The 15,722-nt window shown below is 41.3% G+C and overlaps 1 protein-coding gene across 1 annotated transcript in view; it reads right to left on the bottom strand.

The window, feature by feature from the left end:
- LOC119483949 (neural cell adhesion molecule 2-like) overlaps nucleotides 1–15,722 on the bottom strand; it is a 529,018-nt gene that overhangs the window by 21,665 nt on the left and 491,631 nt on the right. Inside the window, 3 exon segments of the mRNA XM_037762474.1 lie at nucleotides 11,576–11,750; nucleotides 12,948–13,069; nucleotides 13,978–14,097. Of these exon segments, the coding sequence (XP_037618402.1) occupies nucleotides 11,576–11,750; nucleotides 12,948–13,069; nucleotides 13,978–14,097 (417 nt within the window).

Below are 15,722 nucleotides of genomic sequence, written 5' to 3'. Positions count from 1 at the left end.
ACGTTTGGCACCTGGAACGCTTCGAAGTTGGAAGTTGGAAAATTCAAGTTGTCTGGAAAGCAGCATTACACCTTCAGGTGGGAATTCAGCAGCTGCTCTAGGAGCGTCGGACTGAATATTTTGCACGCACAAAGTACAGAAAATTCTTCACCTTCTTGTGAAGAATCAGGCAAGAACAGTATTTCTTTACATACAAATGAGCTTCTGTTTCTGAAGTAGAAGAATCCAAAGTTGCCTGTCGGGGGCCCTGGTGCCTTTATGACTTTGTGAATGGGTGTGTAGAGATTGTAAAAGGAAAGGAATTTAAAGTATTACAAGAAAATGCTCCAATATTGTCTCGACTCCCTTCGGTATTGAGATTTTTTTTGTTACATTATTATGTGAGCCAGAAAAAAAAAGAAGCTTTCCTTCATGAAGCAGCTCAGATCTCTGCACAAGGACTTAAGGCATGACAAGCGGCTTAACTTTTAAATTTAATAAACAGGGATGAAACACAGCCAAACAAGTATGTGTGGCAACAAGTCAAACTGTTTTCAAGTCAGCAGCCAAGGTGCCTTCCAACATCTGGCACAAAAACATTAAGATGAGAGGAAACAAGAGAAACTATAAGAGAGGAACATGCATAATAAAAGGTAAAGAATATATATTTTTTGTTATTTCCAGTATTTACATATATGCCACAAATATTCAAGTGGTCACCAACAGCTGCAGTTGATTTATAATGTCAGGGTAAAGGGATGTAATGAGGTTGTTTCTGTGTGAGGGCATCTCATCTTGTACTGAATGATCACCTGCACTCAGACTGATATACAAGAGGTAACAGTGGCTGTGAAAACCATCCTCCAGTAATAACCCACAGATAGATCAGAGTGATAAACTGCCTGCAGGAGTTTAAGGGCTAAAGCTGCACATTAGATGTAAATACCATTGTCCTGGTCAACAGAGGGCATTTCCTTCTTTTGTCAAGAGTAAAATTATTTATTTCTTCAAAGGCAGGTTTTATTCTGAATTCAAAGCATAGAATGTAAAATAAGAAGTGGACGTAGTCACCGTGACGTCACCCATTGGTTTGTGGACTACCGTTTTGAAGCCTTGGATTCGGCATTTTGGCCGTCGGCATCTTGGTTTTTGGCCGTTGCCATCTTGGCATTTGGCCGTCGCCATCTTGTTATTTGGCAATCGCCATCTTTGTATTTTGCCGTTACTATGTTTGTATTTGGCCTTCATCATGTTGGTATTTGGCTGTTGCCATCTTGGTATTTGGCAATCGCCATCTTGGTTTTTGGCCATTGCTTTTTTGTTTTTTTGCAACCAGAAGCGACACGAGAGGGTGGAGCTAAGTACAACTGAACGGTGAATAAGACATTTCTAGGCAACCAAAAGGTTACAATCAACTTTCATGAAGTGAAAACACACTGTGAAAGAGTTAAAGTTCTAAGCCGAAAACAAGGACAACTCCCACACCTGACAACGCCTTAGCAACATGTCAATCTCAAGGTAGCCCCGCCCTAAAGCATCCCCTGCTTTATGGTCTATTTGACTCTAAATGGGACCATCATTTACTAAATGAACATCATGCTGTATTGAAGAAGACTTGAAACTAGAGATTGAGACCATAAACTCATGTTTACAATGTTTACTGAGGGAATAAATCAAGAGAGAAGTAGACTCATTTTCTCATAGACTTCTATACTTTTTGCAACCAGAGGAGTCGCCCCCTGCTGGCTATTAGAAAGAATGCAAGTTTAAGGCACTTCAGCATTGGCTTCACTTTTCAGACCCGGAGGTTGCCCACTGATTTAAATCTGCAAGCAAGTCAAAATTGGTATAATTCCTTGTGCATAGGATATGAGGTATATTTTTAAGTTGTATTCATAATTAAAAGCCCATCTGGGGATGGCACTGCAATTCAGCTCAGGCTATAAATTACATGCTATATGCTTGTCTCTGATTCAGCCTGGTCAAAGTCATCTTTACACCACCAGTCTTTTTTGCAGCAATTAAAAAAAGATATAAAAAATCTGAGTATGAAGTTACATTGCTTTCATTGCAGCTGTCCAGTTTGCTCAAAATATGTAATTATTTATGCATGGAGGTGCAGCCTTAGTTACTGTTACCATGTTTATTATATAATTAGTCCAATTGTTTATATTTAATTGGCATTCACAGCCCCATAACTACCGTAATTATTGGAGTCCCCCTTGCCGGAGGGGATTGTTTGACGCTACCTGCTGTTGTTTTAAAGGGAATAATTGTGAGTGCAGTTGTAACAGCAGAGTGGAGAGTCTGAAGTTGGGGTGTGCTGACTGTCTTGTCGTGTGATTAAAGATTTATTCAAAGAGAAAGTTATTACCCACAAACCAGAGTAAATGCCACCCATCAAGAAATCAGGTTTACAGCACAATATCGCAATTCCTCCAGTACCTTGTGGCCAAAGAAGGTGCAACATTCAAGTGTTTCTCATAAAATTGCAACTCAGTGTGTAGAAGTAACTTATTCACCTATTATTTACATCCTAACTAACAAAAAGAAGGTATCTACTCTTGCTTATCACCACAGTGTTCCTCAACGCCTCTTGGGAATAACTCATTTCTTCTGTGTGACTTCTGCGGCCATTAATTCTTATTTCCCTGCTCTATTAACCCTTTTACTGACTTCTTCTGATTACTTGTTGATGTATAGGCTCATTAGCGGTTTTACTCAATTGCTAGAGATCCGACTGCGTGTGTGGCACCTGAAGCCATTCATACACATCTCACTTTGACGATACCAACTCATTAGGCCTGAGCGGTGATTGACCGTCCTTCCATTGGATCCGAGAGGAAGCAACTCGATTAATGACGACCCGACGGGCGTTCATTGATTGGGAAGGTAGCGGGAGCTAATCTTTAGGGGGATAAACATAATCATTTGTGGATGCGAGTGCTGACTTTGGAGTGTTGAAGGGAAAGTTTGTTTGAGGAGTTAAACATCATTAAATCCGGCCTGGTTTGAAGGAGAGGGACGAGTCCTTCGTTGTGTCCAAGGAGGAAGCCTTGATGCGACTCAAGTGCACTCAAGAGCAAGCGAAGAGGAAATGAAAAAACACAGGAAATTACTCTCAACTTAGACGAATATGCACATCCTTAACAATCAACCCCAAAAACTTCAAAGAAATTTGGTCCAATTTTCTTTAATTGCTGCTGTCTGAGGTCACTACTTATTTCAGGAGTAGTAAAAGTGTCTCTACCTTGATCTTTGTAATTCACGTTTAAAGTCACAGATTTAAAAGCATGAACTGCACTTAACGAAAAAGTTTACCGCAGTGCTACATGACCCTCATTTGAACTGTAAAAACACATCAAATGATCCAGCTAATCAACAGATTGTAGTGCTGCTAAAAGAATCCAAAATTGTCCTCAGCAAAACAGAATATTAGAAAGAAACTTTCTGTTCTTTCTCACCTAACTTGGTTCATTATGCAGTGAAGACAATAGCCTGCAGCACAGGGAAGACATTTAAAAAGTTCTTAAGTTATTTAGTGTTTTTTCAATTTATTTTTCATTGTTTCTCCTGACTTCATTTTGTCCTTCAGGCAGTGCTTTCGGTGAGATAATATTTAAACAGTGTAGTGTTGATTCCTAACAATGCCCTGACAAAAAGTACATGTTCAACAAGATGTCACCACTCAGTCTCCAAAGACTTTTCGCAATGTGAGCCTGCATACTAAGTCTTTTTCTAAACTACTTTCTGCACAGTTATCGACACACATTATTGTTTTGGTTGGAGGCTTAATTATGATATTAAATTAATCTTGGTTCACAAAGACTTCTATTTAGTGCACCATGGACTACTGTCATTTCAAATTTGATTTGTGTTGTTACAGTACATGAGAGACCTCATTCAGGCTGATTCACTAGCAAAACTACTTCAGCTTATAAATCCCCAAAGCAATAGCCGTTATCCCTGAAATGTGCCTTTTTGGAGTGGATCTCCAGTGTTTTCCCATGATGTTCATTTGGGCTGGTAAGTGGTGCCACTGAGGCCAATATAGAGTCAGATTTTAAAACAAAATGGCTGTGAGATGGTTGCTTTTTGGCAGTAAATTAACAATATTAAAACGTTTGGACAATTTGCAACGAGAATTAATCTCACAACTCAAGTAAATTAAAGTAAAACAAAGCTAAGAAAAGATAAATATTTGAAAGGATATCTTTTTTGTCACCAAGAGAAAATGTATCTTCCCATATTTAATTAAAAAAAAAACTATATTATATGAATTGCAATTAAAGAAAAGTAATGAGTGATTTAATCACTTTTTTCTGGTAGAAGATTAATTGGCAGCAACACTTGTTTGAGATTTTCAGTGGCCTGGTTCCTTGAGCATTATCACTAAAACAGCACAAGGTATTTTGAACACCTGCTTCAAATGTTATCAGCCGATTGAATGGGCCTGCTACACCTGCTAGTAGCCGTATGACTGATTTGCATTACAGCAATAGTTTGACATTTTGTGAAATTTGATCTTATCTTATCATTTCAATCTTTTATTTGTTTTTTTGCAGAGAGTTAGATGAGAAGATCAATACCACTCTTGGTATTGGTGGTGCCACCAGCTGGTTAGCTTACCTTAGCTGACAGCCTGGAAGCTCAATTAACACACTATACCTTGTTTGTTTAATCCGTACAAACAAAATTTCATTTTATGGGGGTTATGGGCCAGACTATTTCTTGGCCGAGACCAGTAACCTTCTGGAATCTCTGCTGGTTCCAGTCAAGAAATAGTCCAGCATTTAACCCACGGTAAAACCACAAATTGTTGTTTTGCAGCTGCTTCGAATGTTATCAGACGATTGACTGGGCGTTATCAGTGGTTATCAGCCTCATAAATACGGGTTAGAAGGGGCCTGCTACACCTACTAGTAGGTTCAGAAGGCCGTTATCATCTATTCACATGATTGATCACCGATATGAATACAAGACAAAGCTGACCAATAGTGGCCGTAGTAATTATGACGGGAGCAAAGGAGCAAGGCAGGTGCCGTTGTATAAAGAGTGACAAAGTCCGCATGGGGTGGATCAAACAAACACAGGACTTTTACCCGGGAAACCACGGTTTGTGTCCCGTGTGGAACCAACATTATGTTATTATGTTATTTTGCCGTACTTTTGTTATGTACTTATTTCAACCTAAACCACAATCTTTTCCTAAACCTAACCAGGTAGTTTTGTTGCTAAAATCTAAAAGGCAACAAATACAGGACTTTCACTCGAAAGACCGCTGTTCGAGTCCCAGGTGAAACCAAAAATAAACGTTATTATGTTATTTTGTCGTTCTTTTGTTATGTACTTATTTGCAACCCAAACCATGATATTTTCCTAAACCTAACCAAGTAGTTTTGTTGCCTAAATCTAAAGTTGTTGTTTGTTACCATTCACAACATTAAGTTTCACTTTCACACCGTGGTAGGTGCAGTTTGGCTCGTCTGACCATTAGAATGACAGTGATAACCACCAATAACGCCCATTCAATCGACTGATAACATGCGAAATGGGTGATTTTGAGAGGGTTAATGACATAAATACTGGGTTATTGGGTATATTAATACTACTCAGTATTGCCACTAGTTACTAGTATATAAAGTATAGGGCCTTAACAACTGACTGAAGCTCAGGATTGTATAAAAACACAAAAATGCTGTAGGTTTCAGAACTGTGCCATCGTTCCTGCTCTCTTTCCATCTAAGCAGGAAGTCCTCAGCCTGCTTGTCGTGCTTGTAATAAAATATTTACATAGTTGACGATGATACTGTCTGGTGTTAAATACGCTCCCTCGGAAACACAATCCTCTGTTCAACGAATAAATGAGTGAGTAAACATGTAAACATCACCACTGATCCTGTATCACATTGTTAAAGTACTGTTGCCTTTACTCTGGTAAGTTATATCATCTGTATTGACTAAAGAGTGCTTTACATAAATCAAACAAATGTAGGATTAAAATGATGTCAAATCAGTCCATATCTTCAGCTTCAATCTGAGAATATTTTCAGTTACACTTGAGCATCAGATGCCGTTGTTTGTGGTGTGCCAGTTTCAGAGCACCAGTGGTACTTCAACTGATTATATTCAACAAAGCAAATGCTGTTTCATCTGGAATAACACTGATTCATAAAGAGCAAAGACTTCAAAGACTGTTTACTGGACTCAGCAAACATAATTTAGCTGATGCTTTATTGTATTTTTAACCTCAAAATATATTTGCCTTTCTGAATCTGCGAATATTTGATCTGAATGCACCTGAGTGCCTCAGGTTGCAGATAATTCATTCAGCAGAAGCTACTGGGAAATCCATCAAATTATTCAGTATCATAATAATAAAATCAAAAGGTTTAACCTCAGATAGCCTGCTAGTGGATGAGCAGCCTCTTTATACAGTAAATGATTGAACAACAGAGGTGACTGTCATGCATATTTTTCATTACACTGCTTTAAAAATAATGACTTTCATTCTAAAAAAATTACGAGGGAATTGTAATGGACAGCGATAAAAGAACTCATTTCCCATTTTGATTTGCTGGCATCACTTCCAGGAAAAGTTTCACTGGAGCTCACGGGAGAGGAGAGGCCCTTTCAGAATATTCCTTCAAGTGCTTTGATGAGATTATTGCAGCGCTCCTCAAACAAAATCTATGATGCCGGTTTAAATCACTGCGCTTGACTGGAAGGAGAGGAAGGAGCCAAGAAATATACAGCAGCCACAACAAAGCTAAACACAAGCAATGCCATACTGTATCAGAGTCTCCGTTGTGCATTATTGTTACCTTTTCTCTTATTATGAATGTTGGTATTGTCAGTGGTCGACTCCAACTGTATTCTTTTCAGGGTTTTTCAAATGAAACGCCCAATCAGCCGTTAGCAAAAAGCAGTGATGTCGGTTGCCAAAGTAAGCTAATCAATAAGGATGTGAGTAATGTGAACAGACAATGTTAGCTGTGTTAAGTTAGAAAATAACTGACAGGCTAAGGTAGGATTTTTGAAGCGGCATTGTATGTATACTCCAGTGCTCTTTGAGGTAAAATTACTGTTTTTGTGACTGGAGAAAAGAGGCTTTGAAAAGAGCGATATACCTGCTCGAGTTCCCCGTCAGATCGGGCTGTGTGACAGTGAGGTAAAACCAAAACCAAGATGGTGACGACCCAAAACCAAGATGCTGATGGCCAAAAAACCAAGATGGCGACAGTCAAAAACCAAGATGGCGACCACCCAAAACCAAGATGGTGACGATCAAAAACCAAGATGGCGACGACCAAAAACCAAGATGGCAACGACCAAAACCAAGATGGTGACGGCCAAAAACCAAGATGGCGACGGTCAAAAGCCAAGATGACAACGACCAAAGACCAAGATGGTGACGACCCAAAACGAAGATGGTGTCGACCAAAAACCAAGATGGCGACGACCCAAAACCAAGATGGTGACGACCCAAAACCAAGATGGCGAGGACCAAAAACCAAGATGGCGACGGCCAAAAACCAAGATGGCGACGACCAAAAACCAAGATGTTGACGGCCAGAAAACCAAGTTCCCGATGGCTAAAAAACAAAGATGGCGTGAGCCAAAAACCAAGATAGCGACTTAAAAAAAAACGAGATGGCAACAGCCAAAAACCAAGCTGGCGACGGCCCAAAAAACTGGTAGTTGCCATGGATACAATCATTTACCTAGTTTTTCCTCTGCTTCAGTAACAGTTTATGCTACTTCATATTTTTACTCCACTATATTTGCAGATTAAAATTTTAAATACAAAACATACAATTGATACAATATGATGGATTATTTAACTACCCAGTTGTAGAATACTATAAATTCACCTGTTGTCATTCCCAGTTCAAACCCCCCAGTATCCCAATACACAATAGTTTTTGAGCTCTGTCATTCCCATTGGAGAGCCAAAGCACATTTTCTCTCCACTTTCAAGGTTTTCTTTTTATGACTTCCTCAATATTTCTCAACATAAAAACACCAGAGCTTCCCTGATAATCTAACAATATGATAGGTTTATGTTATGGCCATCAGTTTTAATAGCTATTAGGGCAGTTGCCAACGTTTCTTAATGGTAAAGTCCGCTCCTGTCAGGCCATAATTATGTCATGGCAACAATGTTGGAAGACAAAAAGCCTCTTCATCAACAAATCAGCGCGATGCAAAGAAGGTTGACAAGGCAAAAAATCTGGCGTTAGGGACACAATGTTGTAACTGGGGAGGGCAGAAGGACAGTGCAGTGATTTAGGACGTGAAAAGAAAACTTTTATTTGACAAAAAAAAAGGCTTAAACGAAGAAGAGCAAATTGAAAAGGAACCAAGGGCAGCGTTGCAATCAATGGCATTTTTCTTAAAGGATTCAGTGCGAGCAGGAGGGGAGGAAGGTTATGCAGCCTGTTACGAACTAGAATAGGACGGAGAAAAAAGAAAAGTGCCAATTCAATACCCTGCAAATGCATAATACATCGAGAGAGAATAGAAGAGAGAAATTGGTTGGTGAAAGATAGGAGGCACCTATATAGTGTGAACATATTCTCTGTGAGATGTTTCTTTTATTAACTGTGTATGTGAGTGTGTTTATACGAGAGAGTAAAGAAAAGCGAGGCGTTGAATTGGAAAGACAGTCCACGATTGGGATTGGCAGATATTTCACTTTTAATATCGTAGATTGAGCTGACCAGACTTCCTCAATATCCAATTTGATTCAGTGGAGCAGATAATGTGAGATATTTTTTTTCCGGTTTGACCTACACGACTTTCCAAGATTATGGAAATAAATGGACGTCGTTTGTGTTGAGACTGATTGCTTAATGAAAATGAGGTAAACTGCCACTATTAAAGTGTAAATTGGTTGCTGAATTTGGAGTCCCCGTGTGAGATAGAAAAGCGATAACGTGTTGGCTCAAATTTGTTTTAACGCCACTAATTTCTTTAACGCAACTTGCAATTTTTAGGTTGTAGCGGGCTCAGTTTTCAAGCTAGAGTGAAGATACTGATATCATATTAAATGATAAAACCTAAGGAATCCATTGGTACCAACCATGTCATACTAGCTTGTTGAAAAGGAGTCTAACTAACGCTCCAAACTTGCACCAAATTTTGGCGAGGAAAAACTGACTGAGTTTGAGCGATTCTGAAAATCCTGCTCCGACTGATTCCCACTCCCTCTGTCGACTGTACTCCTTTACTGCCTTCATGGCAGGAAAGCTCGCCGGTGTTCCTCCTCTTCAAATAAACACATTAAAGGAAAAAGCGTTTTCTCTCTCGTCTCCCCCCTCTCTCTTTCCCGCGATGCACCGCTGTTCGCTAACAAGAGAGGACAGCCAATCGAAGTGACCCGCCTTAAGCTCGCCGTTTCCATGCTCTTGTTTTCTGTTTGAAAAGCGGCACACACTCTCATAGGCCATTTAGCCAGTGCAGTAATGACAGAGGCAAACACTTGCTCGATCCAAAACAGCACAAATGGATGTGGGAACGGGCTCGGAGAGGAGACAGCCCTCCTTTGTTTAGTTTTTTCACATGTGAATGGCTGCAGGGGGAAGAGCACTTTCAACAATACATGCACGTCTTTAACCATGTGTGTGTTGCATGCTGCATGCTTAAAAACCTCCGTTTGCATTCCTGCACACACGTATATGCATGTTACCCCAAATGGCCTGGAGAGGATTTGCAAATGAGAAGCTTCCTGCACATCCAGGCATTTTGTTTTTCTGGAACATTAAGCACAAGGCTCAACAAACACACTCTTCTCATGAGGCATAACCTCAACATAAGGACGACGCAGAGCGAGAGCTGAAAGAGACGTCCGTGTTTGTGTGCCGGCTTATATGCCCGTCTGCGTCTTTCAAATGAGAAATGAGCTCGTCTAGCCATGCTGGAGCGTTCTTTCTGCAATGCATTGTGGTGCAGGATGGAGCGCAATATAAAGATGAGAGAAGAGAATGATGTTTTAAAGAAGAAAAAGACAGCCTGAGGGTGTTTCCACTCGTGGTCTTTTGGGTTTATTTGAAGGGAACCCTGGTGTGATTGCAACATTTGTGCTGTTTATTTGAACAGCAATGTCCCTAGTGTGGACACAACACTGAGAACGTCTTGGTCCGCTTCCAAGTAATTGTGGTGAAAATGCAACATGGATCAACCACAAGATTATATGCAACTACGGATGAATTTCTAAATGAATCACGTAATCGTTAAAGTCTATAAAATGTCCGAGGACCGAGGTCTTGCTCGGTCCGACCAATAAACAAACCAAATAAAAGCGAGGAATCTCAGTCCGTCTGTCTGTGTGTCCTTCGCACATCACAAGAACCGCTCATTCGATCTATTTCACACTTGGCGGGTGTATTGCTGGGGACCTAAGGACGTGGAATGTCGAATTTGGTGCAATTTGGACACGCAACACATTCATTATTAATAAACTTTGAATAAACAAGTGAACAGCGCTCTGCGCAGAAGCAGGCACGTGTTTCGAACAGTCACGCACCCCGACAACGCTGTAATGCCGGGGGCAATGCTATCGGTTCTGAACGGGCACATGCTCTGAATGGGCGGATGACCAAAAACCAAGATTGGTTACGACCAAAAACCAAGATGGTGACGACCAAAACCAAGATGGTGACGACCAAAATCGAAGATTGTGACAGCCAAAAACCAAGATGGCACCAGCCAAAATACCAAACTCGAGGCTTCAAAGCAGCAGTCCACAAAACAATGGATGACGTCATGGTGACTATGTCCACTTCTTGGATACAGTCTATGGTGCAAACATGTTCTAAAGCAATTTTAAATTAACATTTCACTGATTTTACACATGAAGTTCAGTTTACTTGTCACAAGTACCGCTGAGCCTGTAAAAACTGTTAATGTGATGTCCTCTGTGGCTCCTGGGGAAGCTTTCTAAAGTTTGAAAAAACAACTCTGATGAAAAGACACTACTGAGTTGCATTATGGGAAATGAAGGATACAAGTTAAAAGTTAGAATAGCTCAGCCTGTGTTGCTATTTTTGGTGCTTTCAGACAGTGAGTAGGTTTGTTCACTTTGTCTTAATCCTCCAGATAACTGGCCAAATGTAGATGATGCAATGTCAAACAGAGGATTTTAGTGCGACTACAATGAGGTTTTGCAGCAGACAAATGTGCAGCTTACCAATGCAACACTACAAAACGAGCGCTTCCCTCTGGTCTGTCAGATTTAAACGTCGTTCGACAGTCATACAGGGGAGAAATCCATTGCAGGAGAGGCACCGGCATCGATTTCAGCCTCATTTGTCCGGAAAGCAACGCGGCAATGAGGCATGCTGCGCTCCGAGGCTCGCTTTATCTCGACTGGCACATCTTGCTCTCTTGCTTTTGTTATCGCCGAATGCTATCATCGCTCTTTATTCCAGCGGCACGAAGAGTAACACACCGCTTAACACAACAAGTTCAGATATGTTCTCTGGGGGCTTTCAAGAGGCATTCAATACCAGCCAGAAGTAGGCAAGTAAAAGGAAAGTGGGTATATTAAAAAAGGCAAATTACAACACAAAGTTTGCTTTTATCATGCTCTTACCTGTAATGTCAGGTTTCTGTGGCATGAAGAACTGATAGAAGGTGGGCTCCGACAGGCCCTTGACGTTGCGCGCTGTGATTTCCACTTCATATCTCGTGTTCCACTGCAGCGGCTGCAGCATCGCGAAATCATTCGCTCCGGGGACGAGCTTGGTCATCCATTGCTCCTCTTTATCCTGAGAAAAGGGGAGGATAGAGGAGAGAAATGTGAATAAATTACAACTTTAATCAATGCTCGACATTTCATTTTTGTCTGCAAGCGTCAAAGGAGAGCAGAGGAAGTGTTGTTCTATTTGCAGTTTACCCTTTGTGTTTTTAATCTGGGGATTCGGAGAGGAGTTGAAGTTGTGAACCGCCCACACAGATGCATAGGTTAAAAGAAAGGTAATCTTTTTCATCACACTAGTTTCTCTTTCTCCCTCTTCCTTACATCATTCTTCGCCGTGACACCGATTGCAAACAAAAGGATTGAAAAACTGGCCTAGAGCTGCACACGTGCCAGATGTGCTGTGCGCTTACCATTCTTGGCACCAGGATCAACTGTGCAGAAACGGGCGTCAAGGTCCAGGGCGTGAATGTATTTAACATTTGTCTGGATTGTCAGGTGACTATGATGGGTCTGTGTGTGCATATTCAAGTCTAATCTCCATCCTTTATGCGTGCCCCTCCATGATGAAGCACTTCCTGATGCCAGACAAGGTTGTGTGATCACTGGGGTGTGAAGCGCTGGCCCTCAAAAAGCCTCGCTGACCCTCTTTTCCAACACACGTTTTCATCTGTATTGTTTTAAATCGCCACCACTTTCTCAGTGAGACGGAGAAACGCCTGCTTGGACACATTGAGGAGATAGGAGATTTGGACAAATCCACTTAGTCCTGTGGAGAGTTTTTGTACGAGTGCCATCTATTCTGCAGCCTTATCTTGCGAGTTTAAGCTGCTTTTTTTTTGTTGCTATTTTACACACACAAAAATGAGCTACTTAAATGGATGAGTGAACTCGGAGAGCTTGTGTGCGCACTCTTTTTAAACATGAATTGTAAGTGACGCAAGGTTAGAAAAAATAGAGATTCTCAAGCAGAACATTATTCATTTTGCCACCAACGCACCCGCTCAACTCAGTTGTCGGGACGCTATCGAGTCAGTGAGACACGCGCACTCCTCTGGGAGGAAAACGCACTCTCAGAGGCCCTATATGCTCAGGAATGTGAAAATCATGAGACAGCTTCAACAGGATTATCAATCTGTTGATGTAAATATTCTCATGGAAGTCTACAAAATAACATCTCGACTCAAACTGGGAGTTAGCTCGACTGGATTAAAGGTAGATTCAGAGACCTGATTGTAGTCGCCATGTTTAACAGTAAATTACTCACAGTCTTGTACTTGACTATATACTCCACGATGGGCATCCCTCCGTCGTCCTGCTTGACCAGCCCCAGCCGGTAGGCCTTGCCCATTCCTCGCTGCCCGTGAACCGCCGGCGGACTTGGCTCTCCTGAGGGAGACACCAGGAGGAGGCTTCAGCTGAGATGCAAAACAATACGTCTTTGTGTGTTTATTCTGTGTGTGTGCGTGTGTGTGTGTGTGTGTGTGTGTGCATTCCCAAGGAGGGGAGCAGGTGGCAGTGTGAGATATGAGATAAGGATGCAGTACAAGGAGAGAGAAGCTTTAAAGCTGAATTAAATTCATATTACGAGGCAACTCCCGCTGCCTGGCTATAACTAATGTTGACTGGAGGTTCTTATTATTCACTGTATTTTACTAATTGGGTCTTCTTTCTAACATTCATTCTCAGTAGCTGTATAATATTAATGGTGGGAAATATTTTTTTCTATGGCCTCACCAGGATTTACTGCAATCCTGCTGTGCCGGAATGCCAGAATAAATAAAATGCTTATCATAAAACCCCCGCAGTATATAATTTTAATGCAGCACTTTTACACCGAGACACAAATTTGACAGGATCTATTCCAAGCCCCAATAATCTGGATTCATATCACTGAAAAATGAGGAGGTTGTAACTATTTCAAATATATAAGCACGCCGGAGTCTCATAAGACGGCAAATAGAACTCATTTCACTGCAAGGTGCTGATGCTTTGAATATATTTTGCAGCAAGTATCTTTCTCATATTAATCCAAGTTAATTTTCATAGCAGTTTTATCTCCCATTTCATAAAACATGACATTTTTGAACGTTGGCGTTTGCATATTTATGAAATGCTAAGATGTGCCAATAATTAACAATTAACCCAGCCTAACTGCTATGAAGCCATCGTAGTTATGAATTAAAGTGACTGGATTCATATGCAAGTGGCTGTTAGAAGCTCTTATTTTGAAGGACGTGTCAGGAAGCGAGCTGCGTGTGTGGGGGGGAACAGATGCACGGTGGATGGCGACTTACGGATGGGTATGGTCTGGAAGGTCTCCGTGTGGCTACACTCTCCCTGACCCTTCCCGTTGACAGCTGCCACTCGGACCTCGTACGTTGTGTTGGGCTCCAGCCCCGTCAGCACCACCGTCGCTGGAGAGAGACAGGACCAGAGTTCATGTCACCTGGAAATATGTGGCGGCCATCAATCACGTAGATAGCAGAGAGGATCATTAATAAAGTAAATAATGCGCTGGTTAGATGAAGAGCTGCAGCTGACGTACTATCACTGCAGTTTGTGAGAAGTAGCACACCTCCACGGTTCCACATGGTAATGCCCTCAACGTGCAGGTCTATAAAGAAATGTTTTTTCCCAGTTTGGTGTGGATGAGCTTGACTGGCTTGACCTCAAACCCATCCAACACCTTAAGGACGTTGTTTGGCCATTCAACAAGCACTTCTGTTGGAGGATACTGACACCTTAAAGGTCCCATATTATAAAAAAGTGAGATTTTCATGTTTTTTTATTATAGGTTTAAGTCCTATATAAATACTGTGAAAGTATCGAAACACTCAATCCACAGAGAAATACACACAGCCCGTATTCAGAAACTCTGCATTTGAAACAAGCTGTCAGGATTTCTGCCCATTCGTGATGTCGCGAATATACAATATTTAAACCCTTGACACAATTTTAAACGTAAACTTTCTAAATGTGTCCCAGTTTATTCCTGGTTGTAGTGTATGTGAATGTCATCAGCTGACAGGAAGTACACATGGACCCAAACTGTTGACTAGCAACGCAATTCTGTTGCAATTCTGTCAAAATGCACTAAAACGGAGCGTTTCAGACAGAGGGTAAATACAGGTATATTCAGGCGGACAGTATGAGGAAAATAAAGTTTTTTTTTAACATTACAGCATGTAAACATGTTCTAGTAGAAACACAAAATACAAGTATGAACCTGAAAATGAGCACAATATGGGACCTTTAAAACTAATGGTTTTAGATAGAGAGGTTCAACAATCACATATGAATGTAATGTTCGAGTGTCCACATACGTTTGACTTAAGTTCCCTGACGGGCTCCGCCACCAATTCAACATGCTGAATCGTCTGAAAAACCTCCGACACGGGCAGACTAGAGCCGCCGGTGTGGGACACACCGCAAAAACTAGGCCGACAGACGCTCACAGATGGCCATAAACCGTCCAACGGCCGACCGGCAGTTTCGTGTGTCAAGGCCAATAGTTTGGCTCATTTTCTGTAACCAGTGTAGCATTAAAGCATGGCGGACTTAGCAAGCTGGGTAGGAAGCCAGCGGTCCGCTAGTTGGCTAGCTAATTTGACTCAATTACTGTGGCTCTCTATGCTTTGCAATGTTACTACTCCACTGCTTGTTTTAGTCGCTACTGTAAAACCTCACCTCAGTGAGTCCGCGACTTGCCGCAAGTCGGTTTAGTTTATACAGAAGTCAGCTTGCTACACCGGTTGCAATGGCAACAGTACACTTAAAAATGGTTGGATATATTGACTATTGTATTGAGTATTATTTCGTTTCGTTTCAATAGAAAGGAAAATCCTTGAAAGTCCAATTTTTGTCCTCATTTCTCATTAGATAATCATAGCAAAGTAAAGTACAATATTAGGCTTGTCACGGTAGTCGGTGTTACCGGTGTGCATTACTTGCCCACCGCTCCCACCATCGTTTCGCTTATTTTTATAGCAATGAAACACATTAAGTTCATTTTGGCGTTCAGTCAGCGTATCGAGTAGCG

This window comes from Sebastes umbrosus, chromosome 24 (assembly GCF_015220745.1).
Source record: "Sebastes umbrosus isolate fSebUmb1 chromosome 24, fSebUmb1.pri, whole genome shotgun sequence".
Taxonomy (NCBI): domain Eukaryota; kingdom Metazoa; phylum Chordata; class Actinopteri; order Perciformes; family Sebastidae; genus Sebastes; species Sebastes umbrosus.
This window is presented reverse-complemented; position numbering and strand designations above follow the sequence as displayed.